Source organism: Pristis pectinata, chromosome 30 (genome assembly GCF_009764475.1).
Source record: "Pristis pectinata isolate sPriPec2 chromosome 30, sPriPec2.1.pri, whole genome shotgun sequence".
Classification (NCBI taxonomy): domain Eukaryota; kingdom Metazoa; phylum Chordata; class Chondrichthyes; order Rhinopristiformes; family Pristidae; genus Pristis; species Pristis pectinata.
In genome coordinates, this window is record NC_067434.1 from 7,737,707 (window position 1) to 7,756,811 (window position 19,105).

At 41.7% G+C, this 19,105-nt stretch overlaps 1 protein-coding gene across 1 annotated transcript in view; it reads left to right on the forward strand.

Annotated features, from left to right (window-relative positions):
• LOC127584564 (L-threonine ammonia-lyase) overlaps positions 1-13,153 on the forward strand; it is a 35,464-nt gene extending 22,311 nt beyond the window's left edge. The window contains exons 9-12 of the mRNA XM_052041337.1: positions 132-257; positions 6,213-6,380; positions 7,489-7,546; positions 12,238-13,153. Of these exons, the coding sequence (XP_051897297.1) occupies positions 132-257; positions 6,213-6,380; positions 7,489-7,546; positions 12,238-12,345 (460 nt within the window). The 3' untranslated portion in view covers positions 12,346-13,153. The remainder of the gene's footprint in view (positions 1-131; positions 258-6,212; positions 6,381-7,488; positions 7,547-12,237) is intronic.
• Positions 13,154-19,105: the final 5,952 nt, after the last annotated feature.

The following is a 19,105-nucleotide window of genomic DNA, read 5'->3' on the forward strand; positions in this document are numbered from 1 at the left end:
CAGGGCTTTGGTTTCACACTTGGGATGTTGGTGCACCTGTGGGGTGGTGTCCAGAACCAACTTTGGGAGAGGAAGGGAGAGGAAGTGGAAGAAAAAACAAGACTTGAGAACTCTTGCATCTTATCTCTCAGGGAAGCAGACATCCTGCTCGCTATCCTTCGTCTCATGGAGTACGAGAGGGCAACCGTGGATGCCGTGGGAGCTATCGGCCTTGCTGCTGTAATTGCTGGGAAACTACCAGAACTCAAAGGCAAGAGGTGAGAGTTTCCTCAGAACCATGGGTTCAGGTCTATCGGTGCCATATGTTGCCTGCAGCCATTGAAACATTTCTGAATCCTTGGCATGGAATTCAACCCAGTTCTCCCTTCTACGACATAATTACAGGACCAGAGAATCGTGGAGTGATGCACTACAGAAGGATGCTAGCGGGTACAAAGTGTTAGCTCTTTGCAAGAGCTAGCCTTTTACTCATGCTCCCCTGCACTTTCCCTGTAGCCCTGCATTTCTTTTCCTCATTAAACATGTATCCAGTTTCCTTTTGGAAAAGAGGGAGCTTCACCTTTGGTCATTCTGCTGTTAGAGTTGGCGCGTTACAGAGCCAAATGAATTGTAATGTCATAGCAATGATTCTGCTCAGCAGACTTGGCATCAGTAATTCTGTTTTTCTTAAACTTAACCCAATGACTATTTTTTCCTTCATGTGTTCAGCTCTCACTTGTCCCTTAGATTCAGGCACTGCAGATTCCAAGTCTTGGGCCAGTGTGGAATAGATGTGAAGGAACAGCATCACAATTGAGTTAGAAGGGAGTCAGGATGTGGAATCAAGCCAGAATGCTGAAGAGGTGATAAAATGTATGGAATGTGAATTGGTAAGAGCAGGGTGAGGAAGAGAGGAGCCGACGGAAGACGGGAAAAAACAGAACTTGGGAGAGTGATTCCTCTCGATATCAATGCAGTACCTGCCAGCGTGTGGCATCAATAACCCCGAGTAAATTGAGGATCAGTGGAGATTGGGGAAACTGTTCACTGAAATAATATTCAGCATTAAAGAAGACAGTGCGCTTGTTGAAAGCCAATCATCTTGGACCAGTATACCCCTACAGGAGTCCATCAGGGTCACTCTGTCCTAGGCCCTGACATCTCCTGCTTCATCAAGGACTTTTCTTCCATCACAAGGTCAGAAGTGGGGAGGTTCACTGATCACCACACAATATTCAGTTCCATTTGCAATTCCTCAGATTGGGCAATAGTTCTCGCTTTCATCCTGCAAGACATGACCTGTTGGGTGGCAGATAACATTCATGTGACACAATTTCCAGCAAACAAACAACTCCAACATGGCAAAGTGTAACCAACTACCAGTGCCCAATGTTACCATTATCCAAGGTACCATTATCTACATCCTGGGAACCAGTGCTTAACTGGATCAGCCACTTAAATACCAGAACAGGTGAGGGGCCAATGTCATGGAGTGTGTCACTCTTCACTAGATTCTCAAAGCCTTTCCACCAGAACCAAGGTACAATCAGAAGTGTGACAGAGGACCTTTGCCTAGATGTGTTTGGGTCCAGTAAACATAATAAAAGCTCAACAGCCCCCAGGAGAAAACAACCCAGGCAATTAGAACATAAAACAGCATCAGGAGTAAGACAATTGGCCGCATCATTCCGTAAGATAATAGCTGATTCAGTAGTGGCCTCAACACCAGTTTCTCACTCTCTCTCCAGACCCCTTGACTCCCTTCAGCTTAGGTGTTTGTTAATCTCCACCTTCACCCCTACAGCTCTCTGGTGCAGAGAAGTCCAAGGAGTCACGCCCCTCTGAGGGAAGAAATTCCTCCTCACCTCTGTCACAAATGTATTCTGAAACTATGGCCCTGGTTCTGGATACCCTCACCAGGGGAAACATCCTCTCAGCATGAACCCTATCCATCACCTTTTGAATCATTCTTCTAAACTCCAATGAGAATAGACTCAACCTGCATCCTCATGGATCAACCATTTCATCCCAGGGGTGAAACCTTCTCAGCACTCCCTCCAACACAAGTATATCCTCCCGTAAAGATGGAGACCAAAACTGGGCACAGTTTTCCAGGTGCTGTCTCACTGCAGTCTGTAAAGTTGCATGAGAACTTACCTGCTTTTAAGATAAGATTTCTTTATTAGTCATATGTACATTGAAACACACAGTGAAATGCATCTTTGCATAGAATATTCTGGGGGCACCCTGCAAGTGTCGCCACGCTTCCGGCACCAATGTAGCATGTCCACAACTTCCTAACCCGTACGTCTTTGGAATGTGGGAGGAAACTGGAGCACTCAGAGGAAACCCACGCAGACACGGGGAGAATGTACAAACTCTTTACGTACAGCGGCCAGAATTGAACCCCGGTCGCTGGCGCTGTAATAGCGTTACACTAACTGCTACACTACCGTGCCTGAAGGCTAACACTCCATTAACCTAATTGCTTATTATATCTGATTAGTGCTAGTTACTTGGCTTCTGTGTCTCTATGCGTGTGCATGTACTGCCATTCTGTTGGGCAGGACTTGCATGTGTGTTTTATAACGATGGCACTGACTGGAATGCTGAGTCCATAATAGAACCTTTGAAGATTCAGGGTGTATATAGGTTAATTGATCTGCCTTGTGGAAAATAAAAACTTGTGGTGTATGAGGTAACGCATCAGCATGGTAGGAGATTGGCTGACTAACAGGAAACATAACAGGTGTGAATGGGTCTTTTTCTGGATGGCAAGATGTAACAAATAATCTGCCAAAAGGAATGGTGCTGGGTACTCAACTTCGTACACTTTATATAAATGACTTGGATGATGATGTAAAGACAGGAGGAAAAGTACGTTGTGAAAAAGATATAAGAAGGCTACAAAAGGGTGTAGGGCAGGCATGGAAGTGTAGCGCTTAGTGTGAAACTATTACAGCGCCAGCGACCAGGATTCAATTCCGGCCGCTGTCTGTAAGGAGTTTGTATGTTTTCCCCACGTCTGCATGGGTTTACTCCGGGTGCTCCGGTTTCCTCCCACATTCCAAAGACGTATGGGTTAGGAAGTTGCGGACGTGCTACGTTGGTGCCGGAAGCGTGGCGACACTTGCGGGCTGCCCCCAGAACACTCTACGCAAAAAGATGCTTTCACTGTGTGTTTCGATGTACATGTGACTAATAAAGATATCTTATTTTATTTTATATAGATTGTGAGTGGCAAAGACCTGGTAGATGGAATATAATGTGGGACAATGTGAAATTGTCCATCTTAACGGAAAAAATGAAGAAGAATCATATTTTCTGAGTAGTGAGAGGTTACTGAGATGCAGAGGGTTCTGGGGGCTCTACATCATGATTCACAAGCGGCCAGTGTGCAGGTAGAGCAAGTAAATTAGGAAAGCGAACGGAATGTTACTGTTTATTGCAAGGGGAATTGAATACAGAAGTGGGGAGGTAATGCTTCAGTTGTATGGGGCATTGATGAGACCTATTCTGGAGTACAGTGTACAGCATTAGTCTCCTTATTTAAGGAAGGACATTAATGAATTTGGAAGCAGTTCAGAGAAGTTTTACAAGACTAATACCCAGAATGGGTGGGGTACCTTACAAGGAAAGACTGGACAGGGAGGCTTGTATCCACTGGAGTTCAGGAGAGGGACTTGATAAAACAATATAAGATCTTGAGAGATCTTGACAAGGTAGACGGGGAGAGGATGTTCCTCTTGTCGGAAATCTGGAAGTGGGAGTCACTATTTAAAAATTAAATTTAAATCTCATGACAGAGATGAAACTAAATGTGTTGATATCATTTTGAGGAGCTTAAAGTCAGTAAAAATTGCTAGGGAAAATGAAAAATACCACCAATAAATTAGGAGACAAATTTCACAGCAAGCAGACACCAAGAAATGTTCAGAAAATTAAGCCAGTTTTCAATTACACAATAATATTTTTAGCATCGTTCTGTTTCTAGACCCTATGCATCATCTACAAAACCACTGCAGTACCTGCCAAGCCTACTTTGGTAATGCCTTCCAAACCTGCATCTAGCAACTCCCAGAAATAAGCATAAAAAGTGCTGGAAATACTTGGCAGATTGGGCAGCAGGGTTAATGCTTCAGATCAATGACCTCCCATCAAACTGTGATGTTGCCTCTGGTTTACTCTTCACTATTTTTTGCTTATCTATTTCATTATGCTGCATGCACAGCTCTGAGATCTTCAACTGTTGAGGAGTCCAAAACTAGAGCCATAATTTACGTATAAGCAAAGGAAGGCTTAAATTTTCATTTTTAACTGATAAAACTTAAAAAACAAAGCTCATGTCACAATTATATTTTTCTTTGATAAAACTCCACGGCTGTATTAATTGCAAACCATACAGAATTTTTGATTTTATTTATTTTGTTTTAACAATTCTGCATGCGGCTTTTAAAATATGCATAGAGACCTACAACCAATCGCATTTATTTATTATTGGTCAGTGACATAACAGTGGTGAGTCAGTAAATGTTAATATAACTTTGAATGTACATGAGCAATTATTATTGCTAATTTTGATTTGATTGAGTCTTTGAGACTGAAAGTTGATGCTGAAAATTCCCAATTATAACAATAATTTTAAAAATGCTCCTGAACTGAACCAAGAATAAAAATTGAAAAATTCAGGCCCTAATCAATAAGAGTTTCAAGAGATGTTTTTGACCCTGAGTCAGATATGTTGATGGTGCTGGGTGAAGAAGTTCTTGTCATTCTTGTGCATTGAACTATTGGGCTAAATGGCCTGCTTTATTTATACAAATTCTATGTGATCTCCTTTGCAGTCTGTATAGGTTCATCATTATACTTTGACTCCTATTTTCCATACCTTGTGATAAAGTCTAGAATTTCATGAGATTTCCCCACATCTTGTCTTGATGTCCTGAGAACCAATAATTCAAATTCCATGGCCTTTCGCCATCACCAGGTCTCCTTCCGTTTCCATCATTATTTTGCCTGTTACTTTCTCTAAGAAAATTCATCACCTCCCACTTGCTGACATGAGGCTATATTCAGATCACAGGATAGTCAGCTGGGATGATGCCTTTGGGAGATTTTGTTTAACAAAGCAGCAATGTGGTGGAAGCAGCTGGGTTTATGGAAGAGAGAGCATTTTGAAATTTCCTTTCAGTAAGTGGAGGTACATGTTCTTTCTATACACTGGACCCTGGGTATTGAGGTCAGGATTGAGAAAAAAATATTGCCTTAACAAAGCCACAGACTCCAGCACAGACTCCTGTTAATACATTTCTAAGGCTATGGTACACTGCACTGGCAGAAACTTAACAAACACTTTGTTTGGGTCTTGTGGTTATAGAGGCTCTTGTTTGGATTTCCATTGTGCAAAGTACTTGCATCACTTCATAATCCTTTAAAAGCATCTTGTCTGCTAGGAAAATCTTTTTCCATGAGGCTGAGTCATTGTCAGTGTCAGGGTCAGAGTTATGACCTTGGAAACACTTGACTTCCCCATGTGATGGGATCAGTCCTGAGAACATTCAAATATTAGGGTCCTTTTAGCAGCAGAGCCATTGATGTAACCAGGAGGAAAACCTTGAATTTTCACTACTTGTGGAGGCTGATCTGTCTTCATCAGTAGTGGCAGCACTATGACCAATAGAAACTTGGCCTGTCTTCACCTATGACCAGAAGGATACTACCTTACCTTCTCTATGAGAAGCTACACTATGACGATTAGGATTCCGCCCTGGCTACACCACTAAGCACAATATTGTTCCAATGGAGGAACTGGCTTCAGTATTAGGGCAGCACTGTTCTCATTAGCCAACTCCCTTTTCTTCACTACCAGGGCAATGGGTGACTGGTCTGCCTTCAACACAAGGTGCCCCACTGTCCTCAGTAAGAGACTGTTGCATCTTCACCAACTGGGAAGTAGTGATACAGCTGGGGAAATGGATCCATTTAATGGATTCTTATTCACTCCCAGTATTACTCCAGTTTTATTTGCCCCATTCTTTCCCCTGGTCAACCACCACAGGTACCTCCATTGCATCAAACAATATTGATTGGTCAGCACCACTGTGTCTGCTCTCTGTCCAGCTCTTGGGCTCTGGCAGGAGCCCTTCCTGGTTTAGGTATGAACTGTGACACCTTGCCCCATAGTGTCATCCAGAAGTTTTGTCTGGACTCCTTTCTCTGGTTTTCTCTTCCAGAGTGGTCATTGCACTTTGCAGTGGGAATCTGGATGTTCCACTGATGCGTCAGTGCTTGGACAGGGCCCTGGTCCTGGACAACAAGCTGTGCAAGTTCTCCATCCAGGTGTGTGACTGCACTGGAGATCTCGCAAAAGTACTTGAGGTACTCTCCCGTGAAGAAGTAAGGTGAGAATAGAGTGAGTGTGGAATTCTTTTAGAAACTTGCTTAGATTCTTGTCATTTCTGGATTGTAGCAATTGTATTAAAAATCATAGAATCGTAAAATTATTAAAGTCCCATCCTCCTGGTTTTTCTGTCACTGTGAAATTATTTCTCCTCAATTACCCATCAAATTTCCTTTGGAAAGCTCTGAGTTTTCACCGTCCTCACAGGTGGAAAGTTCAAGATCACCACCATTTTGTGGAAAGAAAGATTTTTTTCTAAACACTCTAGATGTTGATGTGCATGTGTGTGGATCTGTGTGTGGATCAACATGAGTGAGTGTTGGTATAGGTGCCAGTGTGCATGTGTACATATTGGTTTGGGAATGTATTGTATTATATGTAAAAAAAAATTTATTTTCCCAGTGCCATCTCCTGGGCTATTTTCGGAACAATTCCAGCAGCCTGGTGTTGTGTCACTTCTGGACCAATCTTCTCTTTTCATATTGTAAGGTGATCACCAATGGTGAAAGATTGATGTTAAGTTGTTGAGCTCTTGGGGATCATTTCATGAATTCATGCATTTAAGGTACTGGTCTGTTGAAAGAGTGGGCGCTGAAGTGGTAGAATATGGACATGGATTTGTTTCATGTCTGCAGTCACATTTGGACCTGTTATCAACCGGCCAATGGTGCATTCATTGATTCGGACCAGATTTGACCTTGTCCAAGGTAGACTATTATCTAATTCATACTAACAGTCTCCACAAACAATATGGCTAAAATTACAAAGTACAATAATCATTTGCAAAACAAAAATGCCAGTTTGCTTGGTGAACTTCATTCAGGAGTCTTATATTCAGAGCACGAAGTGATCCCTTGTCTTAACTTAATGGTCTCTACTCAAACCCATTTTCCTACAACACTTTTTTCAAGGTGTGAGCACATTGCCACTGGTTGTACTTGCCTCTCCATGTACTATTCGGCAAGGGGACTGAATCAGCAGAAACAGTGGCCAGCAGTCCATGCATGCTCAGTGCTGGTAACTAAAAACGAATTTCTGTCCCATGTGCAGAATGCTGTGCATTTATTCTTTCCCGTTACATTCCCTCACTTCTTTCTCTCTTGCCTTAGGGTGCTGGATGTTATTCAGGAGCGGTTTTTTGTCACCTCAGGTATCTTCAGCATTAAGGTAAGAAAGGATGGAAAGTCACATTGCCAGGGAATGGAGGGATATGGATCACATGCAGGCAGAAGACATATAGTTTAATTTAGCATTGTGTTCAGCACAGAAAATGTGGGCCGAAGGGCCTGTTCCTGTGCTGTACTGTTCTGTGTTGTGTGTTTAAGTCACATACTTACATTAATGGTTATCAACTGAGAAAATGCAATGTACTTACGCACGAGGATTTAAATTTAGCACAGATTGAAAGGAATGAATAGTGTCCCTGACTGGAAACTAGGAAACATACAAACATCATCTGTTCACCCCAAGGACTGAACAAATTCAAACCTGAGGAAGTTTCTGTCAGGGAGAAAACTCAGCCAAGTACTTGCGGTGTAAACTGGAACCAATTTTTTTTGCAGTGGTCACCAGAAGTGATGGATTGCCATAACCCCCCACTTACTTCACACAGAACATTCCAACAGAGGGCAGCCAACTGTTCAGTGCTTGTTACATGATGATATTAAGGGATGAGGCACTAAGTGGATTCGAATTACAGATCAGCCATGGTTTAATTGAATAGAGGAGCAATATTGAAGGGCTGAATGGCCTCTTCCTGTTCTATATGAAATAAGAACAATTTAGAACTGCTGTCAACATGTTTTAGACATTACTTCTATGAAAGCCATCAATTAGGGAGTTCATTTTGTTGATTCTTTTGAGCTTTGGATGTACAGTTACAATGCAATAAATGCCAAAATTTGATGATTACTGACAGAGATTTGCACAAAATTGAGACATCAGATATTTTGTGCATTAAAGCCTGGAAAGTCACATCCAAGGTATCTGTATTGTCCCACACACAATTCTTTCAGCCATCCAGCACACGCTATTCCACACAACAGCCCTTCTCTGTCCCTTCAACATTGCCAATACTGTCTTTCCCCCACACACAGTGTCCACACATCTGTCTCAGTGCCTGCCTCACCCCACACACAGCTTCACACTAACTGGACACTTTCTCCCAGATGAGTCATGTTTCCTATCTTTGTCTGAAGGTTCCTGAGATTTAAGCCAAAGTAAACATTCCCATCTCTCCCCAGAGGTTAAGTCAGATATCAAGAGCAGTCCTTTCTGTACAGGCTACAAAAATAATCAAAATAACAGCAATCAAAAATTAATTCATAGTTAAATTGAAGAGCCTGATTAAAGGCAAAACATGCCTGTTTGGATTTAGCTGACCCTGATACCACTGGAAAAGAATAAAATACCTCCCATAACTGTATAGCACTTTCTTTGGTTAAGGTCTCTCCAAAATAAGAGCAATCCTTATATTTCCTGCATGTGGTAAAAGTTGAGATGACTGGAATTTCACCAGCAGAAGGCATTTGCGGAGCAATATCTTAAAGTACACTTGTAAATCAGTGTTCTAAATCCAATTGTCAATATAGGAGACTTAAACACAGGCTCTGAACATTGCCAGGTTCACACCACACCCTCACCTCCTTCAGGTCCTCCTCTCCCTGGTGGAGAGGGGCAGAACAGGAATAAATAACAACAATAGACCATTCAACACTCACCCGCAGACACTGGAGTTCATTCACACTGGACACTCTGAGGCAAGTCGAGAGTTCCCAGGAGTTTCATCAGCAGCTGAAACCTCCTAAACTCAGCCAATGTTGTGGGTGTAGGCTAAAGATTTCCCTCCCACCACTCCCTGTTTTGAAGGAGGGCAGAAGAGGTCCCTCGGTGACCGGTCCAATGTTATTTCTTGGTCACATTACTTGACCATTATCTTGTTACTGTGTGTGAGACCCTGTTGGCCAAGTTGGCTGCTGCATATCCTGTTTTACCACAATGACTACACTTCTAAAGTAATTATTTGGCTATGAAGCACTTTAGGATGTCTTGAAGCTACGAAAGGTGCCACATGAACACAAATTCTTCCTTTGTTTCGTGAATTACCTGAGTGACAAGTTTTATGACCACTGGTGCCTGAGCCTACATGTTAGTTGGGTATGATACAGATTTTAAAACAAAAGCTACCAGCAGGAAGACACAATGCTGGCACAGTGGCGCAGCCAGTAGAGCTGCTGCCTCACAGCTCCAGAGACCCAGGTTTGATCCTGACCTTGGGTGCTGTCTGTGTGCAATTAGCCTGTTATCCCTGTGATCACAATGGTTTCCTCTGGAAGCTCCAGGTTTTCTCCTATATCCCAAGGATGTATGGGTTGGTAGATTAATTGGTCACTGTAAATTGTCCCTTGTGTGTAGGTGAGTGGTAGAATCTGGGGGGAGTTGATGGAATTGTGGGTGGGGGGAGAAATGGGATTAATGTAAATAAGTGGTTGACAGCATGGCCTCGATGGGCCAAAGGGCCTGTTTCCAATGGCTGCTTCTCCCTGTGATTCTATGACAAGTGCTAAAGAGATGGCATTACTTCATGTTCTGTTGTTATCCCAACAGAAAGTGTTATTCCAATCAGATTGCCAGCCCACATGGGATCAGTGAGATCACACAACAGGGAGGATGGATAACATGGTAGTTCTTTGGACATGCCTTAGACTTACTAAAGCAATAGTAAATGATGTAACTAGGGGCCCCACTTGGCAGGGTAGGCTATCGTCTCTGAGGAGCCAACGTCCCCAAATGGCATCTCCCTCTTCTGAGCTACTGACCACTTGTTGGTTACAGCCTGAGAAATTCACAGTGCCCCTAACAGTGCCAGTCATGAACTAACACACTAATAAGTTGAAGTGTTGCTGGTTTGTGTTTCCCATCAGTCTGACAAGGATTTGGCTGCCTCTCGATCACCCTTTAAAACACATAACATTGGCATGTTCTCACATCATGATTAGTTACAGACAGCTATTTCCATCTGGTACCAGAATGATCCACAGCTTCATTGCCAATATTATGCATGCAGTCACTCACCATTTTATGAAAGAAAATAAAATTATCTCTCTTTGTCCCCACCATACTAAGTTTTCTGTAGATTCTTTGGAGGCCCTATTATCTTACTGCTGTTAATCAGGAGACTGTCACACCATGTTCAACTTATGCTTTTATTACCCAAGAATTTGAGAACTTGTGTAACGTCCTTTGCTGATGTAACTGGTCACTCCCTTTGTGTAACTGTACACTAATAATCCACTCATGTGGATTATTTTACTGGTGGGACTGGTTGCTGTAACACACACATCTGCAACATGTATAACATCTATCATGGTTAAGACTGTGTTCTGTAACAGTTCCCATGTGTAACATCAATTACTGGTGGACTGTGTGCAGTGATACCTTACATGAATAACGTTCCCATGTGTAACATCTATTCCTGTGTGCTGAGATACTTCACATGAATAATGTCTGTTTTTGGTGGGCTGTGTGCTGTAACAATCTCCATGTGTACCATCTATTGTAGATGGACAACATACTGTAACATCACTCAGATTATATGTCATAGCCAATGTAATGGCTTAAGCTCTAACCTGTGAGTTTCAGAGCAGCTTTCTCTGATCCAATGCAGTGTTAGTTATGTGAAAGGTTTTGAGTACAACAGTACTCCAGCTAGGTCCTTTCTGGGAAACTGACTCTCTAGGACACTGCCTAAACCTTGGGCTAAAGATAAGCTTAACAATTTCATTCTCTCCATTGCAGCATTCAGGATCTGTTCATCTCTGAGGCTCAATGGACCATTATTATTTATAATTTAACTATCCTTGTTCATCTCAGTACTTTCTCTGTGAGAGATCTCAGTGGTTTTCAAAATACACCCATGTGCATTGCTTGTGAATTTATGGACAGACCCCTCACAATTATTGCGATGGCTGGATCTCAGATGCTGAGTTAGGAGTTCTCAGGCAGTACTACAGACATCACAATAGGTTGCAGTAGATCTGGGATAAGAAGGGCAAATCCAACAGGGCTCCCACCCAACACGATGCCCCCACGAGGAGGAGATCAGAGGACTTTTGATGACACAGTTAACTAATTGAGGAATATAGGCACCATCTCTTGCCATTCAATTAAATCGTGAGTTATCTGTTTCTTAGCGCTATGCACCTTCATTTACTCGATTCCTTACCACTAACAGTCTCCCATTGAAATTGCAATGGGTTCTCAACACAGGGTTGTATGGTGACTGGTAACTCTTTAATAACCAGGTGGCCAACAGATTGCCCATACCTGGGTCTCTTAAATGAACTTCCCTCCTCAAATTGTGAGTGCAAATCACCTGCCTATCAGTCTGTAATTTATCTGGGAAGAGAGGCTATAAGGCACCTCAGTGTTCCACCAAAGGCTTGACTAGGGCCCACATGTGGGAACTTTGGCTAAATAAAACTTGATGACTCCTATGACTAAATAGCCTGCTGATCTTGTCTATCTGTGAGCCTAAATGGTTGTCAAAACAAGTTGGCCCACACCACATTAGGACTGAGCACCTTTAAAAACTTGACGGGAATTGGAGCGGTATCATGCATCGCCAACTTCTTTCCATGCTGTGTCCCAGCCCCAAGCTAGATAATTCCTTCCCTAATTCTCTCCACCTCTACCTAAGATTCCTAACACTGTGAGCAAGCCTTTGGTCTTTTCTATCAGTGTTAATTGTTTTGGCTGATTATGCTGTGTAAAAGTTCTTGTGGTGTTAAAAGGTGCAAAATAAATGCCTGTTGTTGTAGATAGTTGATGTCATAGCCTGTATTGCTTGGTTCTTTCAGGTCACATGTGTTATTGAGGTCCGAGATAGATCTCAAATGGTGCAGGTGGAGAGGATGCTGAGGGAGCGCTACACCACGTTCACCTGGCTGGAACGGTCTGAAGACTGAGGCAGAGAAAAGAAAGTAAGGGTCGCTACAGGCAGAGAACAATGTCAGGCACATGGCGCATTTCGCTTGTAGTTTAGACAGCCTGTATCTGGTGCTCATGTGGCCGGTCATTTCTGATGAGCTGTTCAAGGTAATGCCATCATGCCAACCATAGCAAGGTCAACCTCTTCTCAGTGTTAGCTGTGACACAATGGTAGTATTCTCTCCTCTGAGTTAGAAGTCCCACTCCGGAGACTGAAGCACAGAACTCAGGCTGAGACTCAAGTGCAGTACTGAGGGAATGCAGCACTGGCAGAAGTACAATTGTTTGATATGAAATGGAAAATAAAGCCTTCTCTGGTCTCTCAGTTGGATGTAAATGGTTAAGTATTCTGAAGAGTAGTGGGGTCTGCCATTGTGTCCTGGCCTTGATTTATTCATCATCACATTTCACTTTTTGGGATCTTGATTGGAATGCATTGTGGGCAAAAGAATCATACATTTCTGAAAGGTGGGCACTGGGTTTACACTTCTGAAGCACATATCAGAGCGTTGGGTATGGAACAGAGTGAAGTTCATCTTATTATATAAGACACCAATCAAATGATGTCTGCACTTTATTGTAACTGCTTTTTGAAAGTATTTTCAGTGTTAGAATCAAAGGTGGCAATTATAACTTTAAATACTGGTGCAAGAGTCAATTTAGCTCCCTGTCATAGAAAGGGGCTTGATTCTTTTCCCCCCACCAGTCAATGCAATGCAACATTGGGAGAAATACACAACATGTGCCCATTTTACACCGTTGCTTGAAGGCACAATTGCCCCTTGATTGCCGATAGAGCACAGGGTGAGGGAGGGATAGGGCGAGGGAGAGAGTGCTGGGGGGGGGGGGGGGGGGGGGTGGGGGGGGGGGGGGGAGGGAGAGAGAGAGAGAGAGAGAGAGAGAGAGAGAGAGAGAGAGAGAGAGAGAGAGAGAGAGAGAGAGAGAGAGAATGAGAGCATTGTAGTGTAGAAGAATCAAGGGGTTTCTAAACTCTGTGGGTGTGAGTTTTGTTGTTTACAAAAGTTATGAACAATCAGGCACTTAGTCACATCATATCAAAGTGATTTGTCACTCACTAGAAGATCCAGTCCTGATCTGGATAAAACTTGCATACTTACCTTTATCAATCTTTCCAGCCTGGCCTTAGACAAAACTCCGATATTTAGACAAAAATATTCTGAATGTTCTGTTACATTCAAAAATGTAGAAAATAAAATCATTTCTTAAAAATTCTTGGACAGATTTTAAAAGTCTTTTAAAATTAATAATCTATTTTTTTCTAATTAACAAGCAAACATCTGGGTCTCTCACATTCATTCTCCCACACTAAAATCAATGGGAAAACACTCCTTGCACCATCTCAGTCTGAGCCTCAGTCTGAGTGCAGAATCTTCATAGATTCATAGAAAATTTACAACACAGGAGACCGTTCAGCCTATTGCGTCCATGTCAGTGCAGAAAAAGTTACCTGATCTAATCCCACCTTCTTGTACAAGGTCCACACCTTTGAGTGTACATGCTGATCTCCCCTCCATTCCTTCCAGCAATTACTTTAAATCTATGCCTCCAGGTTTTTGACTTCTATCTACTGATTCTGTCTAGGCCCTTCATAATTTTATACACACACTTAGGTCTCCATTCAGCCTCTTCTGTCCCAGTGAAAACAAACCCAGTTTATCCAATCTTCCATGACAGCTACAACCTTCCAATACTGGCAAAATCTTCATAAATCTCCTCTGAAGCCTCTCTAGTTCAATCACATCCCTCCTGCCAAGTAGTAATCAGAACTGCATGCAGTACTAATTAGTATTGTATACAATTCTAGTAATAACCTGCTCCTATATTCTATGGCTGCAATCACCTCATTGACTCGTAATACTACTTTAAGGATTTGTACACATGCACTCCTAGATCTCTCTGTTTCTCCACACCACTCAATATCCTCCTATGTATTGTATTCTCCTTTGCCTGCTTGCACCTTCCAAAATCCATTCCCTCTTTCCTCTCTGGATTAATTTCTGTTTGTCAATTTTCTGCCCAACTGACCAGACCATCTATATCTTCCCACAGTCTAAAGCTTTCCTCCTGTCAACGACCTGGCCAATATTTGTACCATCTGCAACTTCTTTATCAGGCCCCTTACAGTTAAGTCTAAATCATTAACATATGTTCCAAAAGGAAGTTCCTTCCGTAATTACTAAGCAATTAACCTACATTCTCGCTCAATTTTTGCAGCAGTCCACAGGCTTGATTCAAATCTCTGGCAGAATGTCTGGTTTCCGAGCTTGAAAACAAGTGCATGGAAATTCCAAAGTTGCCATCTGATCCTTGGGTACCAACGGCAAACACTGATAGTTCTTGGGCTTGGTAACAGAAAGCCAAAGGTGAGAGTTGATAGGTGTTTTAGTGAGTAGGTGAATTTCCACAGGTATCAGTACTCGGTCCCTTAGATTTTGTGGAATCATTTTAATGATTAGCACTCAGAGGGCACAATTAAATTTGCTGATGGTAACAGAACTGGTTGCTGGTGACAAGAGAGTTGTTGGCAGCAGGATGAGATCAATGGAGTAATTAGATGGGCAGAGAAGGGCCAAATGAAGTTAATTCTGGAGAAATGTGTGTTACCGTACATGGGGAGGACAAACAAGGGAAAACATAGTAATTGAACAGCACGAGGAGCAGAAGAATCTTGTAGTGGATGTCCACAAATCTCTGAAAGTAGCAGGACAGATAAAGTGGTTGAGAAGCTGCACAGTATATTTTTTATTGACTGAGGTATAGAATATAAGAATTTGAGAATTGTATAGCTAGCTAGCCCACAGCTAGAGCATTGTATGCAGTTTTGGTCGTGCATTACAAGGAAGATGTGCTCGTACTGAAGCTGGAGTAGGGCAGCTTTACGAGGATCTTTATGATGCTGGAAAACTTTAATTATGAGGTATAATGAAAATATTTTAAAATTCGTTCCTTATTCTTTCCTGATTCCACAGCAAGAGGTATTCACAAACAAAGGAGGCACTTTTGGCTATTTTAACTCTTTCCTTACATCAGGAGAAAAGATGTAGACTGATTTATTTTCAATAAAACAAGGAGGGATGTAAGGGGATTAAATTAAGGTGTATACAATTACAACACACCCAGATAGGATGAATGTGATTGATTTATAAGGGGATATAGATCTATGGTAACTTGCAGAAGGATTTGAGGGTAGTTGAGGAAAAATATTCCCATTCAAAGAGTTGTGGGGGTTTGAAATTTACTGGCTGAAAGTTTATCTGAGGCAGAAATCATCTTCATATTTAAAAGATACTTGAATGAGCACCTGAAGAGAAGCTGTAAAGCTATGGACCGAGAGTGGAATTGGAATTAACCCAAATAGCTGTGTACCAGCTGGCTTGGATATAATGCTCCAAATGTCTTTTGTGCCTTAAATAGTTTCACTGCCATTACTATCACAAAATCTCTCAGGTAAAAGTATACGAAACAAAGAATGAAGTCCTTCACAACTTAAAGGATTCCCAAATAATGCCACAGCCAATGAAATTCTTTCAAGATATGGTCACTGCAGTTAGTCCATAGCAATAATTTTATGAGCAGGTAATGTTTTAAATTGTTAGTTGAAGGCCATTGAGGAGGAATCCTTGCTTTTCTGCAAAATAGTATCACGGGATGGCAGGTAATAGCTCAATGATACCTCTGGTATCACAGTGCTCCCTCAGCACTCCTCTGAAATATCATCTTAGATTAAGTCCCCGGAGTGTGATTTGAATCCATTTTCTCTGACTCGGTGAGCATACTATTACAGAATCACAGCTAACTACTAAGAAGAAGACAAGGGGTTCTGCTAAATTGTTATGTGTAAGGATTAAGACTTTTGCTTTCTTTAGAGGGTGCAAGATCTGCTAAGTGTTTCCAATGTTTTCTATTTTAGCTTTATGTCTCCTAAGTGGGCTATCACCAAAGGCACCAGCCAGATAGATTCTCAGAAGAGTTGTACTAAGTTTTATGTCTAGGCTGTCAGCTGCATCAGTTACGGCACCCTCATTCCATCACAATGAACAACTAGCTATGCTGTTGACATCTTCAGCACTTCCTGTTTAAAGTAAAACTATACAAAAATTTAACAGAAAAATAAAATTAAAAACAGACCCTTCAGCCCAATGCAACATTAATGCATGAACCCTTGGCCAAATACAAAAGATGGAGCCAAACTGGCTCAGTATCAGGCCCTTCAGAAAGTTTGGGCTGTTACAAACCCTTCTTTTGTTGTTTACATTTCATACATTACCCTTACTTGAAAATATTTTGCTGTTCCTTCCTAGTCACTGGGACTAAATCCTCGAACTCCTGAGTCAATAGCACAGAATACAGCATTGAAAGAATGCTGTAGTGTTATGGGTGCTGTTACGCTGAGACCACTCACTCAAACGACTGTGGCAGATCACCTCATTGGCCACCATCTTCCCGAGAGCAATTACTGACAAGCAGTAAATGCTGTCCCTGCCTCTGACACCCAAATCCCATTAACATATTCAAAGCTGAGTAATAAATTAATTTCAGCGTCATGTTTATTTAAAGATGAGGGCAATTGCTTAGAAATAATGACGTTTGAGGGTCTGTGAAAGGACTTCCATTAATTGAAGGGTTATTCACTAGTGAGTCTCTCCTGGGTGTTCAGGTCAGTGAACCCAGATGTGAAATGGTTTCTGTCTCACTGTCAGAGGTCAATAACGGGGAAAATGTGGCTCCAGACTGGATCCTGTCCTGGAGTTTTCATTAAGCCTCCAACTTGCCCCTATCCACATCCCACCACTGGTTGCATGTTGTTATCTTCCTCGCGTTCCTATTCCCATGCTAAATGGAAACCTAAACAGATTCTCAACAACATAATTCGATGATGTTGGTTCTCAGTTCAATAAATGTTCTCCTATCTCAAATAATTTGAAGAAACTTAAAAGAAATGCACATTTTACTTTAAGAATTAATCTTAATTCTTGGAGCGTACTGCTCAATCTCACAAGCCTAATAACTCTAACTGGTAGTACAGTAGTGGATAAAAACAAAAAAAAACTGCATAAGCTGGAAATCCAAAATAAAAACAGAAAATGCTGAAAATATTCAACAGGAAAGGCCACATCTGTGGGAAGAGAAACAGAGTTTTCTGTTTTTATTTTTTACTGTACTGATTAGGGTCACATCAGCTTATCAAAGTGCAATGAAGAATGCTTTAGTTCTAACTGTACTGTTGTGCCACATGAACCAACTAATAATTATTGCCCTAAAGCTTCATTTTTACGAGGATTGTGATTACTTAGTTTATATGTAAATAGCTTAAAATGTCACCATTTTTACAATGATAAAAATGATTTTTTTCCCAATTTGTCAATATCTGCTGTCGTATAAAAGTTGTACCTTGGCATTGGTAGATCATAATCTCGGATCTTTTATGCAATTTATTTGGCCACCTCAATGACGGTGTCCTGTTCTAGTTAAAAAAGCCATCATTCGCAAGGTCACATCAGTGCTAATACTGTCGGACAAGCGCTGACTACACAAGCTTAACAAATTAGGCTCCACAAAGCCCCAGCAAATAAATGTACATCTCAACACAGCATGGAGTCACGTAGATTTGGAAGGTGCCGACTTTGATGCTTACTCAACAGAAGATAGTGGAGTTGCTCTCAGTTAGAGATGGTAAACTTAGTGAATACTCCTCTTCATGATTGCTATTCAGTGAGTCATGCAGGGTTACCAGTGCACCCATGGTTCACCTTATCTGTGCCCTCTAGTAATTGACATTTCGATCCTGGGGACAAAGGACTCTGACTATCTACCCTATCTATGCTTATCATTTTATATACTCCTATCAGGTCGCCCCCTCAGCCTCCGAGGCTCAAGAGAAAACAATCCAAGTTTGTAAAACCTCCCCTTATAGCTAATACACTTCAATCCTGGCAATATCCTGGTGAATCTGTTCTGCATCCTGTCCAAAGCCTCCAGATCCTTCCCAGCTACCAGAACTACACACAATACTCCAAATGTGGCTTGATCAAAGTTTTATACAGCTGCAACACAACTTCCCAACTTTTATATTCAGTGTCTCAACTGATGAAGGCAAGCATGCCATACGCCTTCTTTACCACCCTACCCTTTTCCAAGTGTTCTCAGTACTAACAAGGCCATTACCACTGACAGAAAAATCAGGGGATTTATCTATTCACTTGCACATCAAATAGCAACATCTTGCTGCAAGAACAGGAAGGCATTTCGAAAACCTTACCCAGACAAACCAGAGGACAAAGCACTAACCTACCTTCAATTTTATGGTCATTTGTGGGGAAGACCAAAATTGGTGACGATCAATTTAAGTTATTAATCAAGAAATCTAATAGAAAATTCAGAAAGAAAAAAATCTTCTATTTAAAGAGTAGTGAGAATATGGAATTTGCCCAATTTGCTCCCACAGGTAGTCATGGAAGTGAATGCAACAAGATGCATTCAACAGGAGGCTTACTATGATCTCTTCAAAATCTGCAAATGTATAATTCTTTAACAGTTCTTAAATGAAGAAAGGACTTTGAATAATGAATATTTGTATCCTAAATCCAGTATGGATAGGGATATTTCCATTGTCAACAGTACCCAATTCCTTGAGGAGAGCCCATCCCACACTCCCAATCCATGGACAGTGTAGGAATACTGTTTCCAAGAATCTCAACATATTGACAATCTTAAAAA